The sequence below is a fragment of the Anabrus simplex genome, chromosome 8, assembly GCF_040414725.1.
Source record: "Anabrus simplex isolate iqAnaSimp1 chromosome 8, ASM4041472v1, whole genome shotgun sequence".
Classification (NCBI taxonomy): domain Eukaryota; kingdom Metazoa; phylum Arthropoda; class Insecta; order Orthoptera; family Tettigoniidae; genus Anabrus; species Anabrus simplex.
In genome coordinates this window covers 152,415,435-152,431,869 of record NC_090272.1, presented here as the reverse complement: position 1 = coordinate 152,431,869, position 16,435 = coordinate 152,415,435, and the positions used below count along the sequence as shown (strand labels likewise).

Sequence of the window (16,435 nt, the reverse complement as noted above, 5' to 3'; positions counted from 1 at the left end):
GACGGCCTCACCTGCTATGCTGAACAGGGGCCTTACGGGGGGATGGGAAGATTGGAAGGGATAGACAGGGAAGAGGGAAGGAAGCGGCCGTAGCCTTAAGTTAGGTACCATTCCGGCATTTGCCTCGAGGAGAAGTGGGAAACCACGGAAAACAACTTCGAGGATGGCTGAGGTGGGAATCGAACCCACCTCTACTTAGTTGGCCTCCAAAGGCTGAGTGGATGCCGTTTCAGCCCTCGTACCACTTTTCAATTATCGTGGCAGAGCCGGGAATCAAATCCGGGCCTCCGGGGAGGCAGCTAATCACACTAACCAGTACATCACTCTTTTCGTGAATTGTGAAATTATATGTACAGATACAGTACTTACTGCCAATGCCGCATTGTGAACATCACTAATGTTACATTTGGGAGAATAAGTGAAGCATAATTTCGTTTTCTGTAGGTTTGTAAATTTGTTTGGGTAATACTAGGTAAGTAGACTTAAGGTTGTTCGAATAATGCATTCAATAACGTAACGTAATTGGTGTTAAATGGCGAACGGATCATTTTATTAATACGGACTCATTTCGTCCATTCCGTATGTATAGAATTCAACTAGACTCTATAAGAAGCAACACAAATCTGCAAGAACTTCTCCGCAAAGGAAAGTAACGTTACCTTCTCTATAAAGATCAGTTCAGTTGAAATTGAAGGAAATTTCGTTGTAAACCTAACCAAGGGCCTCTCAAACGCCCAAAATCTCACGCGTGCAAATCGAGGCGCAAGAGCTCCGTGCACTGTGCATCGGTTCCACTCGACTCGGCTCGGACCAACGCTTCGTCTGTGGGCTACTCGGCTAAGCTCGGCCCAACTCGGCTCGGATTTCGAGCGCTACGGAGCAAGTGAGGAAGAGGGAGACCGGGAGAGCGAGCGAGACAGGCGTGGGGAAAGAGAGAGACAGCGCTATTGCTCCAAATCGAGGAGTGGGGGTCTGCACTCTGGGCAACCAAGCGAAGTCGTCTTTTGCACCGTGCACAGTGCATGCACCAGGTGCATGCACCATGAGAGGCCCTGACCTGACCTAACCTAACCTAACCGAACCTTGTCTTGTCACGACTTTGGTACTGTTTCCAGGCTTAGCATTTGTGTACTCTTTTACACTTACGGCATATGTACATGCAATATATTTGCTTGTGTGTATTATCACAGCGTGGTTTCACTTCAGTCCGACAAGTAACAGCAAATTTCAAGAAGGGATACTGAATTATTTACATCAGGCAAACACCGAAAAATATGGAAATAGTAATGAGTATATCAAAAGAAATGCAGAAATATACCGTGTGGAACAGCTGCCCGTATTTTTTTCCGAACATATGCAACCAGTTAGAAATTGAATGTCTCTTAATCCTACCTTGCGTCGGCCAGTATCCAGTAATCGGGAGATAGTGGGTTCGAACCCCACTGTCGGCAGCCCTGAAGATGGTTTTCCGTGGTTTCCCATTTTCACACCAGGAAAATGCTGGGGCTGTACCTTAAGCCCACGGCCGCTTCCTTCCCACTCCTAGCCCTTCCCTGTCCCATCGTCGCCATAAGACCTATCTGTGTCGGTGCGACGTAAAGCAACGAAAAAAAAAAAAAGACTTCCCCGCACACTGTACAAACAGTACAAGAGGCAGTAAGTGAGGCCCATCTCACAAACACTGTACCATTTTATGTTGAGCGGAGTCTAGCTGTCGGTAGAGAACTGCGCACCTGATTGGTTCAGGAGGCCATTTTCTCTTTATATAAAAGGGTGGGCATGGTATCATAGAAAATATGATAGCTTAAGACCAATTACAGACATGTCAATTCACCGCCATTTTGTACAGTTTCATCACATAGAAATTGAGATAGAAACGTGTTTTTCACAGTATTTTATAATCTGTGGCACGCACGTGCTCTACAGCAGATGTGATACCTTACGCCATGTAATTACGACAGTTACAGCGGTCAATGAAGTCATAAAACTCGACCATAAGTTTGTAACACATCAGTAACTTTACGAAGTGAGAGCATTCGCTCTCGTCGTGAATACAGAGCAGTTAGAGATAGACGTTCACATAGGAAGAAGCTGCGCGGAATTAGGTATGTTAGATGTACTTGGATTTACAACATGGGGCTGTGAGAGTTCGAAATTTGTCAATTCACGCCCTTTTAAATTCTTATTTCCTACTATTCTAGGTATCCTTTACGAAGACTTGACTTTTCTTAAGTCTCAGATATTCTTTAAGGAAGTTATAATAAACAGACATAATAATTATCACCACGTAAGCACCGACTACGGACAACTCCATTAGGAATACCACCTGAAACATTAAGCTGGACTCATTTAACCAAGTAATAGGTACATACTCTACGCACAGGGAATGGTTGCAACTATCTGGGCTTAAGAGAGGCATGATTCTTTAGCGCAGTATGGTGTTCGCAGCTAGTCAAACCCGTCTGCGCCTTCGAGTTCAGAACTTGTAACATACAGGATCAGTTTCGAAGCGATAGTGTAGATTATTCCATTAGTACAGAGATACGAGACCTACTTTTCGTCACCTGGAATGGATACATAGTACTAATCGCAGCCAGAATACAATTTGTTGACGGATTCAGAGTTCGAATCTAGCGACGAGCTTTTCGTTTTTATTTTTATACTGTTAAAGGATTTTGTAATTAGGTTTAACTTATTAAGGTTTACCTTCCTTAAGTCTCCAAAAGTAACTTTTCACCGTAACAAGAAAGCATATATCAGAAAGCAATAACAACATGCGACTTTATTATGGCAAACGGCCACAACGAGTGAAGTGTACTGCACTTATTGTCAGCATTATGACACATCCATTGAACCAAGCAACTGCGCACGTTTGACTCGAAGAACGACGTGACTACATACGTAGGGCACATGAAACAGCACATAGTAATCTTTACAGGAAAGTGCAGGCAGATTTCACCACATACGTTGCAGCAAGCAAGAATGACTCACCTCTACCGTGCTCAGATATACATTAACGGAAGAACTACTCATTTTGAAAATGTCCTTCATTCATCGAATTTCCGAGTACAAGCCCATTGCACCTCTGTCGGTAATAGCTTATTTTACTGCAAATAGATATTTTAAGAGCTACTTAAGAACGAATATTACAGAGTACCTGAAACATGAGAACTGATCATGATTTAGATTTGTCTTCAAAAATGCGGCTCACACGAATATTTAACAGCGAACTAAAAAAGTCGTCCTGTATCGGACTCGAACCTCCGACTAACGAACACCGCATTGCTCCTCTAACTTAAAGCACGCTGGGCTACCACGAGCTGTCGTTTGCCAGCGTTATATCAATACTACTTCTAGTCATTCAGCCATCATATTCTCTGTACATGAAGTTTCTGTGATACAGAATTTTAACGATTCTTTACCATCATTCGGAATTTTATCGTTAATGCTTATTTCATTGACACGAATAAACGAATTGTAGAAAGCGTAGTAAGACCAGACATCGCTGTAAGTATCCAAGGTGAACGTTTTTAGGTTAGGCTATCATCTGCGGGTTGCATAAAACTGAGTGAATAGGTGCAGCTGAACCACTTGGTATAACATTAAAACTGACTGGAAGTGAGAGAGTTCATTTTCTCTTAATTCCTCACCGAGTTTGAAAACCGACTTAATCATGAATATCTTGACTGATCATTTACTAGGGTATGGAAAGCTCCATTATTGATACTTATACTGAGATTAGTTTGTTGATGTTAATGCCCCGTGATTTCAATATATAACTAGTCAAGTTGGCAGCAGTGATGAACCGTTAAAAAAAGAGAATAGGGCGGTGATATTTGATTTTTAGTGTATAACCTTACGTGCCGAATACTATACCTCCCCCCCCCCCCTGAGAAATCCTCGGGAACAAAAGTATGGCATGGTTACGTCTTTTGAAATCTATAGCAATCACTAAATAAATAATCATTATTGACTATCAAAGTTTAATTTGTTAATTTACTTACCTTCGACTCTAATTACATGATATTTGTCCGCCTCCGGGGCCCTAATAAATACTGGTTTCGCTTTCCACTACTGCCAGATATGATTCTTTTTCTTGGTTCCCTTTTTCACACCAGGCAAATGTTGGGGTTTGTAATTTAATTACGGTCACGACCGCTTCCTTCCCTTTCATAGTCCTTTCTTATCCTATCGCCAAAAACCTGCGTTGGTGTGACGTGACAACTTTAAAAGCACGATACAATTTCGCAGATTTTTTAGATCAAACAGCCCTCCTGATGGCTGTGGTCTTTAAGGCGTTGAAGTATATATGGTGGTAGTTAGCGGGTTAGAGTTCTGTTGGTCGAAAAACTTTACCATCAGGATGTTGGCCGGCAAGTTAGGGGTGGTCGTGGTCTAATGACTAGATTGCGTGCCAAAAGCTTCGACTAAATTCCTTTTTTTTTTTTTTTTGCTAGTTGCTTTACGTCGCACCGACACAGATAGGCGACGATGGGACAGGGAAGGGCTAGGAGTGGGAAGGAAGCGGCCGTGGCCTTAATTAAGATATTAAGGTACATCCTCAGCATTTGCTTGGTGTGAAAATGGGAAACCACGGAAATCCATCTTCAGGGCTGCCGACAATGGGGTTCGAACCCACTATCTCCCAACGTTTTGATAATGATGTTCCAGTATCTCCAATGTCCATTTTGACTGTCATGGTCTCATCAGACTCCGAGGTGTTGACATTTTGTCACATAGGTGTCAGACACAAGGGTGTCGCATTCAAACATCTGTGTCATTGGGCCAGCCTCGTGGCGTAGGGGTACCATGCCTTCCTCTTACTGGGAAAGGTTCGATTCCCGGCCAACGTAAGGATTGTAATTTTGGCGTGAGGGCTGGAACTAGGTTCAAGCAGCTCGTAAGACCAACTGATGAGCTAACTGATGCGAGAGGCACTGGACTATGTCAAGAAAGACAAGCATTATGGCTGAGGGTGTCGTCATTCTGTGACATTCCACTATCTGCGGACTTTTTGACTGAACAGCATGTATCTTGGCAGGTCAAGATCCTAACGGGCTGTTGCGTCACGGGTTTACCTTTTGTTACTTAAATACCGCCAACTTTAAATGGCTTCGAACCCAAGCTCTTGGAACCATTAAAGTTGGCTATCACGGAAACAAGTTCGTCATGAAACTAATTTAACAATAGTTCCTATAATGGAGTGAAAATTCTTAGACAAAGGTTGAAATGGCGTATGGCTGTTTAGTGCCGGGAGTGTCTGAGGACAAGTTCGGCTCGCCAGTCGCAGGTCTTTGGAGTTGATACCCGTAGGCGACCTGTACGTCGTGATGAGGATGACATGATGATGAAGACGACACATACATCCAGCCCCCGTGCCAGTGGAATTAACCAATTATGGTTAAATTCCCGACCCTACCAGGAATAGAACCTGGGACCCCTGTGACCTAAGGCCAACACGCTAACCATTTAGCCATGGAGCTGGACAGACAAAGGTTAGTGATCTCTCACAGATTTCGTTATCGTGTCAGTAGGAGGATGAATTGTAAAGCTGTCGAAACAGCGATTGGCAAACTTGAGTAAAGAGCAACACAACAGGTGTTTGGTGGCTTGCCAGTCGCTCATCTCCGACGAAGCCAAGCAGGTATTGAACTTCTCGGTAGTTAGTGAATGTTTCCTGAGAGCTGACCACGCTGTTTTGTCATCGCGATCGAGGACACACGTGAGAGAAGAGATACTTTGATTCTTCAATGATACGTTCACTTGTGACCCAACTAACCAAACAGCGGGACGAGGGACACCTTCACATGGAAATGTCATTGGCAGCTTTGTTTCTCACACCTTAGGAAACAGCAAACTGCTGGGCTCAAGTTATCTCGGTAATCCATAGAAAGGATGAGACTCACTCCGTTGCCTAGAGTTGTTGTTTTTTTTTTTGCAAGTTGCTTTACGTCGCACCGACACAGATAGGTCTTACGGCGAAGATGGGACAGGAAAGAGCTAAGAGTGGGAAGGAAGCGTCCGTGGCCCTAATTATGGCACAGCCCCAGCATTTGTTTGGTGTGAAAATGGTAAACCACGGAAAACCATTCTCAGGGCTGCCGACAATGGGGTTCGAACGCATTATCTCCCGAATATTGGATACTGGCCGCACTTAACCGACTGCAGCTATCGAGCTCGGTAGAGTAATTTTAACATTACTTTTCGATTATACTGAGAAATTCGAATAAAACATATTTACTGGAAGGCTTTAAAAAGTAAACATACATTGACGTTTGGAAAATAATATTACTAAAGTTTGTAAGCCACAAGGTTGCGTGAAGACAGAAAATTTTGGTTTATTGTTTAATATTATTCGACTGAATTATCAAACAGTCTCTTCCACTGAGTGTAATTCCTCATTTGTAATGGATTAAATTGGGGATTATGTCCTGGTATGTTAAGGTGGCACATATTTTCGTGAAGAACAATCGGTGCGAACATTTCCCTCTAGCATCGAAGGAATGCTGCTTCTCTGGTAGCTTTGCTCTATGATATACCTTAGGTCTTGTCATTTGGCACCTAGTTTACACCACAAGGTTTCCACAAGATCACTGGGTACATCGGTATTGCATTTGTGAATTTTATGAAGGGTAATTAAGAAATACCTATTCAGTTAAGTGTGTTCTTTCACTTTTTAGACATGAAAGGTCGCCTACCTGGCTTAGTGCTACGTAGACCACTAGGTTTTATTCGAATCGAAACATTACTTTGATAACACTTTCTGACCAGAGGTGGCAACATACATTACATGGAGTAAAATAAAGGTGATATTGAAGAGCACGAGTGATTTGTAGCTTTGATGCCTCGATTTCATGTCTACGTATATCATCAGGCTAAGATTAGACATTCCTACTAGCGTTTCTCGTTATTAATAAGTCCCTTTGAGATGTTCAAGGATATTTAATTAGTAATCCTCTACTGAGATTTAGTAATATTAGGAGAAACGGTTCTATTCTGGCATGCATTTCCACTCATTTATAAACTCAATGAAACTGCCTTCTGTGCCTTCTGTGTACAAATATCATGTGAGCTAATTGACGCCGATCTTACCATGACTAACCAACAAAATACTACTAGTGGTTGAACCAAACCTAAACCCCATGGCAGTACAGCCCTGAAGGACTTTGGCCTACAAAGCGACCGCCGCTCAGCTCGATGGCCTCCAGATTACGAAGTGGCACATGGTAAGTGTGACGAATCCTCTCGGCCGCTTTGCTTGGTTTTCCTAACCGGACCAGTACACTAAAATTTGATAATTATTAAATAATACGTTTGTTCAAGGAGTAGCTGCCTTACAAGTTATGTCATATTTTACAAACTGAACACAATCTTAAGAGACAATCGGATTTCAGAATTTTGTACTCTAGCAGGGACCTCTGGGCGGCATCAAATCTGACGATACGGAATCCATTGATTTGGGAATAAAATCCACCATCAAGGGCAAAGATGTAGATCGTTAGGGGATTGGATATAAAGCAATGTGAACACGTTTAACTTTCAACAAAAATGTTAAAATGTCAGTGTATATCGTAGACTAAAATGAAGGAAAGTGTCCAATAATGTAGTATTTTATATTTTTAGTTAGAAGCCCTATTCCATGATGTTATGATTAATGATGAATTGACACGTTTATGACAGTGTTGTAGCCTATAATACGTTCACTATTAACAAGGTGGAAAGACAAGATTTTAAATATGTATCTTATTTGCCATCGAATTTATCGAAATTGATGAGTATTTACAAATTTTGTGTTATAAGACGATATTCCTACAAAAGTGTAAAAAGCAGTATTTGTACCAAATCTTACCATGAGTGTTAAACACTACTTCAGGCCAGTCGCGCAATATATGTGATATAATTTTAGTTTAACACTTCCATTTTGTAAAATTGGTGTTGCATTGTATCTTTGCTACCTTGAGAGTAATTACAAGTTGTCTCCATCATGACACCTCACAAACTTATCATGGTGTCTTTCAGTTCCAGTTTTCAAGAATCCAGTCTAAGTGTTCTCTATAATATAACTGGTAATGAACAGTTAGGATGTTTTCAAGGAAAGTTAGGGGAAAGTTCATGTGAACAAGAAGTACATTAGAATGTTTTAAAAATGTTCTTTATTTTGCAGATAAAATACATAAAATTCTGAGAAATAATATATTTCTAATTAAATACGATTTAGTTTTAATATAATATTATGTTATGTAAAATAATATATATCTTAATATATTTTTATGTTCATAAAATACACACGAACTCCATCACAATTTAATCACATTGTTGAAGGAGAACAGTTAATCCATTGACTCACATTGTAGTTGGCAAGGTAAAGGAGATTCAACGAGGCGTTACTTTGGACCTTAGACGACGTCACTCTTTCCTGTCCTACGAACTGGTGGTAGGATGGCGAGAGCTGAAATTTGAGAAAATTATCATCAGTCTTATGCATATATCATGCAGAGTGCTTGTAACAACACTGGTTTTGATATGAACAGTTTTTATCCTTTTGCATGCTGACTGATGACTTCCTCGCAAGGAAGATTATACTGTTCTTTTCTTTCTACTTATTTTATTGTTGAGTGAGTTAGTTTTCATTTTGAATACATTCAGTACATGCAAAAGTAACATTTTTTCCAGAAAATTATTAATATAGGGAGTTGTTCCGCTTTAAAGGCTGTTTTTTACATGCACGAGGATGATATACAGTAGTATTTTGTCCGGCAAAATAAATTGTTGGAGGATGGGTAAATTTAATAATCTTAGAAATAAAATTAAGGAAAATTCTCTGATTCACTGAATTTAATTATGAATTATTATTTGAAGTGGTGGTGTGAGCCTGTACTCGAATACAATACAGGCGTACACTACAATGTGCATTAGAACGTAAAATTATAATTTAGGTTTTGTTTCTTGCTAGAAAAAAATGCAACTAGAAAATCCAACGTGAGCTATTCATAAGTTTCCATTTCTAGCTTTGAAATAATTAAAAGGACATTTTACATCAATACCAAATACTCCATTTTAATGTTTAGTGTTAATTAGGAGCTTCAATATAAATGCAATGGAAGCTCTCAATTTGAAGTGTCTTTACGTATACAGTGATGCCAAATTTCCTTCAGAATTTAAAATTTATGGAAGCATTTACCATTTCTTTAAGCAGAACACAAGTATTAGCAAACAAAGTTTGTAAGTAGAATATTCGAATTAATATAATTGAATCCAGGAAAAGGAAAACGAGTTTTTTTTATCAAAATCTTTCAGTGTTGAATTTTCAGTTTACGCCATGAATTTCACTACTGACAATTTTAATAACTTTTGAAATTCGTCTTTTAGATCCATAGCGAGGTAAAAGGAAATCGTGTGTAAGAATTGATTATGAATCACTGCTGCATAAATTTAACTCCTTTTCTCTTCGTGAGAATCTAAAATAGACTTCGCCTTTGATTGTTATGTACTAGATGAGTAAGCGTGTTGCGTATTCCTAGCATTAACGTCCTTCAGAAGGCGTTGCCAATGACGTTTGGGTACCTGACGTCTCATTACTTTGGTTAAGTACACAGACAACGTTACGTCGACTAATTGTAAATGTTGAACGTCAAATAGCCATTAACGTTTCCTTGACTGGGACAAGTGATGGGAAGTAAAGCTTGACATGGCAGCTGTTAAAACACTTGCATCCATGCTGTGATAGATAATTTATGAGGTGCGTTCAGTGGCACTTTCTTATGAATGGGAAGTCACATTCTATGGAGTAATGTCTGTAAAACGTAAGTACTAACTATAACATGAAGTTTAATCATGAATTGATTTATTTTCCGGTGAAAACGTGATCATGTTTCGCTACACAGTGTAGTCAAGGGATGACATTACAAAACGCCATTTCGTACATTCAGGGGCTGCTTGGGCGATGCGGTAAAGACGTGTTCGTTTCACCCGGAAGGACGTGGTTTCGATTCCCTGTCAAGAAGTTGTAAAATTTAAGAAACTCGATTTACACTTCCGGAGGTGCATATGGTCCTGAGGTTCACTCAGCCTACAGCAAGAGTGAGTACCAGGTTAATTCCTAGGGCGAAGGCGGCCGGGCTTAGAGCTAACCACTCTACCCATCAAGTGTCGAGGTTCCGGATAGTGAAAGCATTTACCTTCCATCCCTCCAAGGGCCTTCATGGCCTGTACGGAGATGACTTCGTTATCTTTTATCGCGTGCATTCTCTTTCAAATAATATACAGTTGAAAAGGAAGAATATAAAATGCTCTGGCCCTTAGGCCAGTATCACTTCCAGGACAATGATTTATGAATGGCTCATATTGACTGTCTCAGTTGAAAAGAAGGTTAATAAGGAAAAAACAATTGTAAAGAAAGAAGATAACTATTCCTCCAATATCATTTAGACATAACCTATTCTAAGACGCAGATCCCTATTGATTTCAGGTCAAGAAATTCTCAATCCTCGGAGCAAATTTATTTTCGCAAAATGTTAAGCTCTAGAAAAGTCAACCGTGCATCCTGAAATATTGAATTCCGTAAGATCTCCGAAGTTAAAAAAACATTGAGCATGATAACTAGCTGTTCATTGCTAGAGGAACGGTAAAGAACTGGCTTCCCTACTGGAAATATATTCCGGTTGCGAGTGACTGATCAGTGTCCCCTGGTCTATATTCCGGTTGCGAGTGACTGATCAGTGTCCCCTGGTCTACCTGAGGCTACTGACTAGGTTGTCAGCGCCCAGGTTCTGATAAGGTACTACTACAGGGGATCAGTTACATGTGATCAGTATATTTTTGTTTGGATTCACTTCACATACTACATTCCTTTCCGTAAATATAATGTTTTAATATTTCCGTCTGTGAACTAATTCACTTTTTACTGACTTTAATTGTATAAACATCCCGTATAGAGTACTTCTGTAATACAGACATTAGTTCGTGCAAATTTTAGGGGAGGTTGCGAAGAATGAAAATAAGACAAGAGAGTTTGAATGGACGAGAGAAAGAAATGAGACGAAATGTCATTGAAACTACCTTGATGACTGCTGATGATGGAATTCTTGTGGCTAGCATGGTGACTTTCGTCCCAGAGTTGGCCGGTTCGAGTCCGGGCTGGAGCTATGAGTGTTTTTATTGAATTTAATATCCTTTCGAAATATTTAAAGTATTATCATGAGTGTATGAGAGAGTTGGAATATTTACTTCAGTTTCAATATACTCACTTTCCTTTCCTGGATCCGTTGCTGCCAAGATAGTGAGGACCTCCATAAGCGGTGGCATGGCTAGTGGCTACTGCACCTCGACCTGTACTGAAGCTGTTGGCAATCGCAGTGGCTGCGCCAGGGAATGGTTCTCCACTACCACCATTCCTGGAGCCAGGGTATGAACCGAAGATCATGGGGAAGTAGGTGTTGTAGAAGTTGCCACGGCCGCGGGGCTTCTTGCCGGGAGGGAAGGATCCTGGGAGGGAATCGTCCTCTTCCTCAGCGTCATCCTCATCAGATCGGGGAGTGCTTGGTGTCTTAGCGCCATGACCTCTGCCGTTACCGTTACCGTTACCATTGCCGTTACCATTTCCGTTGCGGTGACCATTGCCGTTACCATTTCCATTGCCGTTTCCATTTCCATTACCGTTTCCATAGCCATTGCCATTGGTAGGTGGAGGAATGGGGGCAGCGGACTCTTGGGGGATTTCTTCAGGTACGTCCGAGTTAGGATCTACGGAAGCCTCTGTGGCAGGAGCCTCTTCAGGTGCGCCTTCACGGTTACCTCCCTCAGGGTAGGCTGGCGCATCACCAGTGTAAGGTGGCTGTCCCTCGTTGGTGGTAGGGATAACCTCTGGAGCGGGTCCATTGGTTTCCTCATCGGCACTGGGGTAGTTGCCGTTACCATTGCACTGACTGCAGTCACCTGCCGGTTGATTTCCGTTACCGAGGAAAGAGCCGGCAGATACAGTATTACCAGCAGCGAAGGCTGTCATAGCACCTTCAGGCTCGTAGTTTCTAGGTACGTAATGTCTGAAGCCATGTTGCTGAGGATATTGTCCCCTGAAGTACCCGCTGAACATCATAGCTCGTGCAGGATAGGCGTAGCGTCTCTGGCGGGAACCTAGGAAAATTGAAATTTACAGTTAACGTCGAAGAATTGTAATCCTAAATTCTTGATTAATTTGAGAGGATATTCATTTTCCGTCATTATTAAACACGTTTTAATTAAGAAGGGAATTCTAATTTTGAAACAAAAGCAGTAAGATGAATAATACATAGATGGACAAGAAATTTGACCTGCAGAAACACAATATGATCACTGAACTACCTGGACATAAAGATAGAATGTAACTTGAACTTTTGTCACCTTGGATGAGACTAGAAAGAATGCCTAAACTTATATTAATGAGCATTAACTGCTATTCGGGACGGAAAGCAGCGCTTAGTTCACTTGGAATATTTTGCTACAAGAATGTGGTGGATGGCATCTCTCCAGAATGGTTAGTAATATTACCTTTAATGTGACATCTTTAATGATATTAAGTAAATATTCAGACAGAGAGTTTAGCAAGAAGTATAGATATTGAAGGTTAAGGATAGAATCAAGCAAAGAAGTAACCTTAAAATTAATTGAATTCTGTGTCTTCCAATGCACAGCTACGCGTGTATTGTACGCAATTCAACAAAGTAAACTTTCCCATACTGAATGGATTCTAAGTGATATATCTCAATATCTCATTGAACTTCGGCAGGCATACCGTTTAGAATAACTATTCCTGTATAAGAAAATGTGAGTAAATCGCTGAAGCAAGTTGTTGTGTCCTACAGCCGGAAGACATCATTTGAACTAGTAATAATTTCTTACGGCTATGTGTGATTAAGTAATTTATTCTTGTCGTCTTCACTGATTTTAATATCTAGGTGAACTTTCCCGAGCATAAGGTGGCCACTCAAATGGTTGCATGTAATTTAATATTGGCTTAACTGAAGCTTAAAATAGGTATTCCGGCTGATTAGATACCGGAATTCTAAAGTAAGGGAATCTAAAGAATCAAAAATGAAAATAGGATTTTAGAGGTATTTACACTTAAAAGTAAGCGGTGAAGAAAATAGTATTAGTGATTAAATTTAGTGTCTATTCCGTTGATATTCACTTAACATATCAGAGCTTCATTCATATGCGCGATTGAAATCGACGAGCTAGCCGGCAATCAAGCCCGAGACCCTCTGAATGGATGACTTTGACCATACCATTCAGTGAAGGAGTTAGACCATTCGAAGTAGAAACTCAATCATTATTCAAACGGATCAAGTGATGCCAATTGAATTGCTTTACTTTCTTCCTTCTCAGAAAGAACATTACTGAGAGTCTTGAAATATTTTTCGTTTTTCGCCCATTGTGATTGATATGTAGGGCCATGTTAAACACACGATCTCCACCACTGTGATCTACATTATGCAACGATTTATTTCTGCATGTTCCATATACATTCCACGAATAGGAGGATACAAGATGTTGTCTAGGAGCCAAGACAATTTCGAAGAAGGCACGACATTGACTGCCTGCTCTTCAACGTGAGATACTCGTTTGGTCTGCACAATATACTGAATTTTAAAGTACAGAGGCCCTTGCATCTAGTCGCGGGGTAGTCGAATAGTTTTGGCGTACTATGTTTGGAATACCTAAAATAATTGAGACAATCTGCTATAAACTTCGACAGCTTTTCTGTCGATTGTGATGCAGGTGGCGGAATGCATTCACTTACGTTGAGACATGACAATTGTATGCCATCGTCACTGGATTTTCACCAATGTGACAGACTCAATCCCAGCCAATGCATGTGATTTTTAAAATGAAAGATCGCTTCTCTGTGGTTCGGATTCCACGTAATATTGGCGATCCTATGGCTATGATTACGATAAAGACCATAACTTCTAACTTGTTAACTTGCTCGCTTTGGAATACATAAAAACTATATCTCACTGGAAAAAAACTGAATTGAATAATTCAGATCCTAAAATGGTTGAATATTTATTTATGAATTTCCTTGGATTGTCCTAAATTCAGGACAAAATTTTGCGAAAATATGCCATAACCGAATCTTTCCAAAAGGCTTCTAGGAAAATTATGTATCACTTCCAAACAATGACCAAGCTTACTGTGAGGTTAAGTGAGAATTTTTAAATGTTCTAGAAAGTAATTAACCCAATTCATGCATCTGGAATGGAAAACCATCTAAAAATCTAGTTATACAAAGTATTTTGTCCTCTTCAAAAGGGGAGGTTTCGATTAGAACAACTAAGACACCGAATGTTCATTCTACACATGGATCCTGTCAAATATATTAAGTATTCAGTTTCAGGTAAGTTCTTTATGTTACTTCTACACAAAAACATTGTTTTGTCAAAATAAGGTGACAGAGGTTTTCTTTAAAATCTCAAAGTCGCAAACCACAACGAATATTCGGTGATATAAGCCTGATGTTAACAGACACAATTGTGAACATTCTTGAAGGTATGCCATTGAAAATAATTTGCACTGGATTATGTCTCCTCTACTTATGATCCAGAAAACTCCAAAAGAAAACATGCCACAATATTTAGTTAGAATTGTGAAGTGAAACGTTCTTAGGAATTGATTGTGCGTACTGAAATATATTATTATGTTATAAAAAAGATGCATTTGAAAAAAATATGCAACAAGAAATAATCTACTAATTTAATAGGTTTCCTCTCATTTCTAAACAAGTATATCGTAAGTTTCTGGAAAGAAAATAGCTATTATCAAATCCATGTATGTTAAAATAACGGAAGCTTCACATAGGGTGAAGTATAAGAAAACAATTACCAATAAACTAAAAAGTCATCGAAACAAAAGTGTAAGTAAATTGCGTGTAAGTTTTTATTTATCGAAAGAAGCTGAGTATTTAGGATTAAACTCAAGTGCTCTGAATTTGTAAATATTCTTTACTGGGGTTATTTGACACGCCATTGCTTATTAAATCATTGATTGATTGGTTGTATGGAGAACGACTTCACTTCCTGAATTTATGTCCCTGTCTGTCAGAGTTTTGTTAGTTATTTTTTTAAACAAAGCAAAACAACACTTTTGTGGTGTAAAATAAATTGTAGTACTGGAATCAGAAATTATTCATCTGAAGTTATGTCCAAAAAAGAGGTAACGATGTTCTTTACAGTTGTCTGGCATTGTTCTTAAAGTACTTTTCTTCTCAAACAATAAACTACGAATTGATAATTTCATCAGACTAAATATTTAGGATTTGATATTAGCTAGGAAATTATGAAACTAATTCAGTATTTTTCCTATTAAAAGTTTAAAAAATATTATACATTTTAGAGAGTTCAGTGGTACAAAATTTTCATAGAGTTCTAGATGCTTGCCGTTCTTTTTTTCGTGGTTACCACTGCGGTCTCTTCTTCATCTGAAGTACTGAACCTCACTATCACCTAACAAGGATATCCCTCCATCAGTTAGCAGAAATGATTCCATTTATATATAAGTTTTTCTATGGCCTTCCTGGCTCGGTTTGCATTTTGACTGTATTCAGTAACTGATCTAATTATGTAAAAGTATACAACCCTTAAAATAATGACTGTAGCAGCTGATAAAAATGAATAATAGGTTATAATTTCATCCAGCAGCTACCGGGATTTGTACCTTGGTCATCAGAGTTACGTTTTAGCAGCTAAGTCACTGTACTATCGCGTCTTATATTCTACTTCACTCGATTTCAGTATGTTTATAATGGTTCAAATTGGCATGATATAAATGTACAGAAATTATTGCAAGTTTATTGCTTTCTTGGGTGAAGACTTACCCGTCATAGGGGCAGGAACTGCTAGGGTGGCAGCCACACACACTGCAAGGAGAAGGCACTTGAGTACCGTCTGCATGTTGACTGTCGTACACCTGGAACACAAGTGACACGGTCAGGAGAAGAGTCCGGCGATTTTATCTGCTCAGAGGATGACACGTCTGGCGGGCTTGTTGCCCACATACTCTATCTGCATGCTGAAAGTGAACCTTCTTCAATTTAGATTCCTTGAGTGTTAAGCCGACAACATGCAACCGGAGTTCAGCGACATATATAGTATCAAGAATTAATAATGTAACTAGACTTGGACATGCCAGTGAATTTAAAAACTAGATATTTTATATTTCATTTTCCACTAGAAAAGGTAACATGATGGAAACTAATACATTTTTCCATCCCATTCTTACTTGGTTTGCGTGAGATTTGCTTGTACAGTGAACTGTGTAAAAGCCAATGCTTTAGATAATCTCTACTCCATAGATTCAGAAAATAATTTTGAATATAACTGTCGTCTATTATTTAAATTATTTTCCGAAGTTCTCCACTACAAAGCCTATGTGATGAATGCATTAATCCAATTATAAAACA

At 39.6% G+C, this 16,435-nt stretch overlaps 1 protein-coding gene across 1 annotated transcript; it reads right to left on the bottom strand.

Annotated features, from left to right (window-relative positions):
- Positions 1-8,136: 8,136 nt before the first annotated feature.
- Positions 8,137-15,988, bottom strand: LOC136879219 (protein qua-1). The gene is made up of 3 exons (XM_067153023.2): positions 15,851-15,988; positions 11,247-12,132; positions 8,137-8,449 (listed from the first exon to the last, which is right to left on the bottom strand). Exons 1-3 carry the CDS (start codon positions 15,924-15,926, stop codon positions 8,422-8,424), a joined length of 990 nt encoding a protein of 329 aa, XP_067009124.2. The 5' UTR covers positions 15,927-15,988; the 3' UTR covers positions 8,137-8,421.
- Positions 15,989-16,435: the final 447 nt, after the last annotated feature.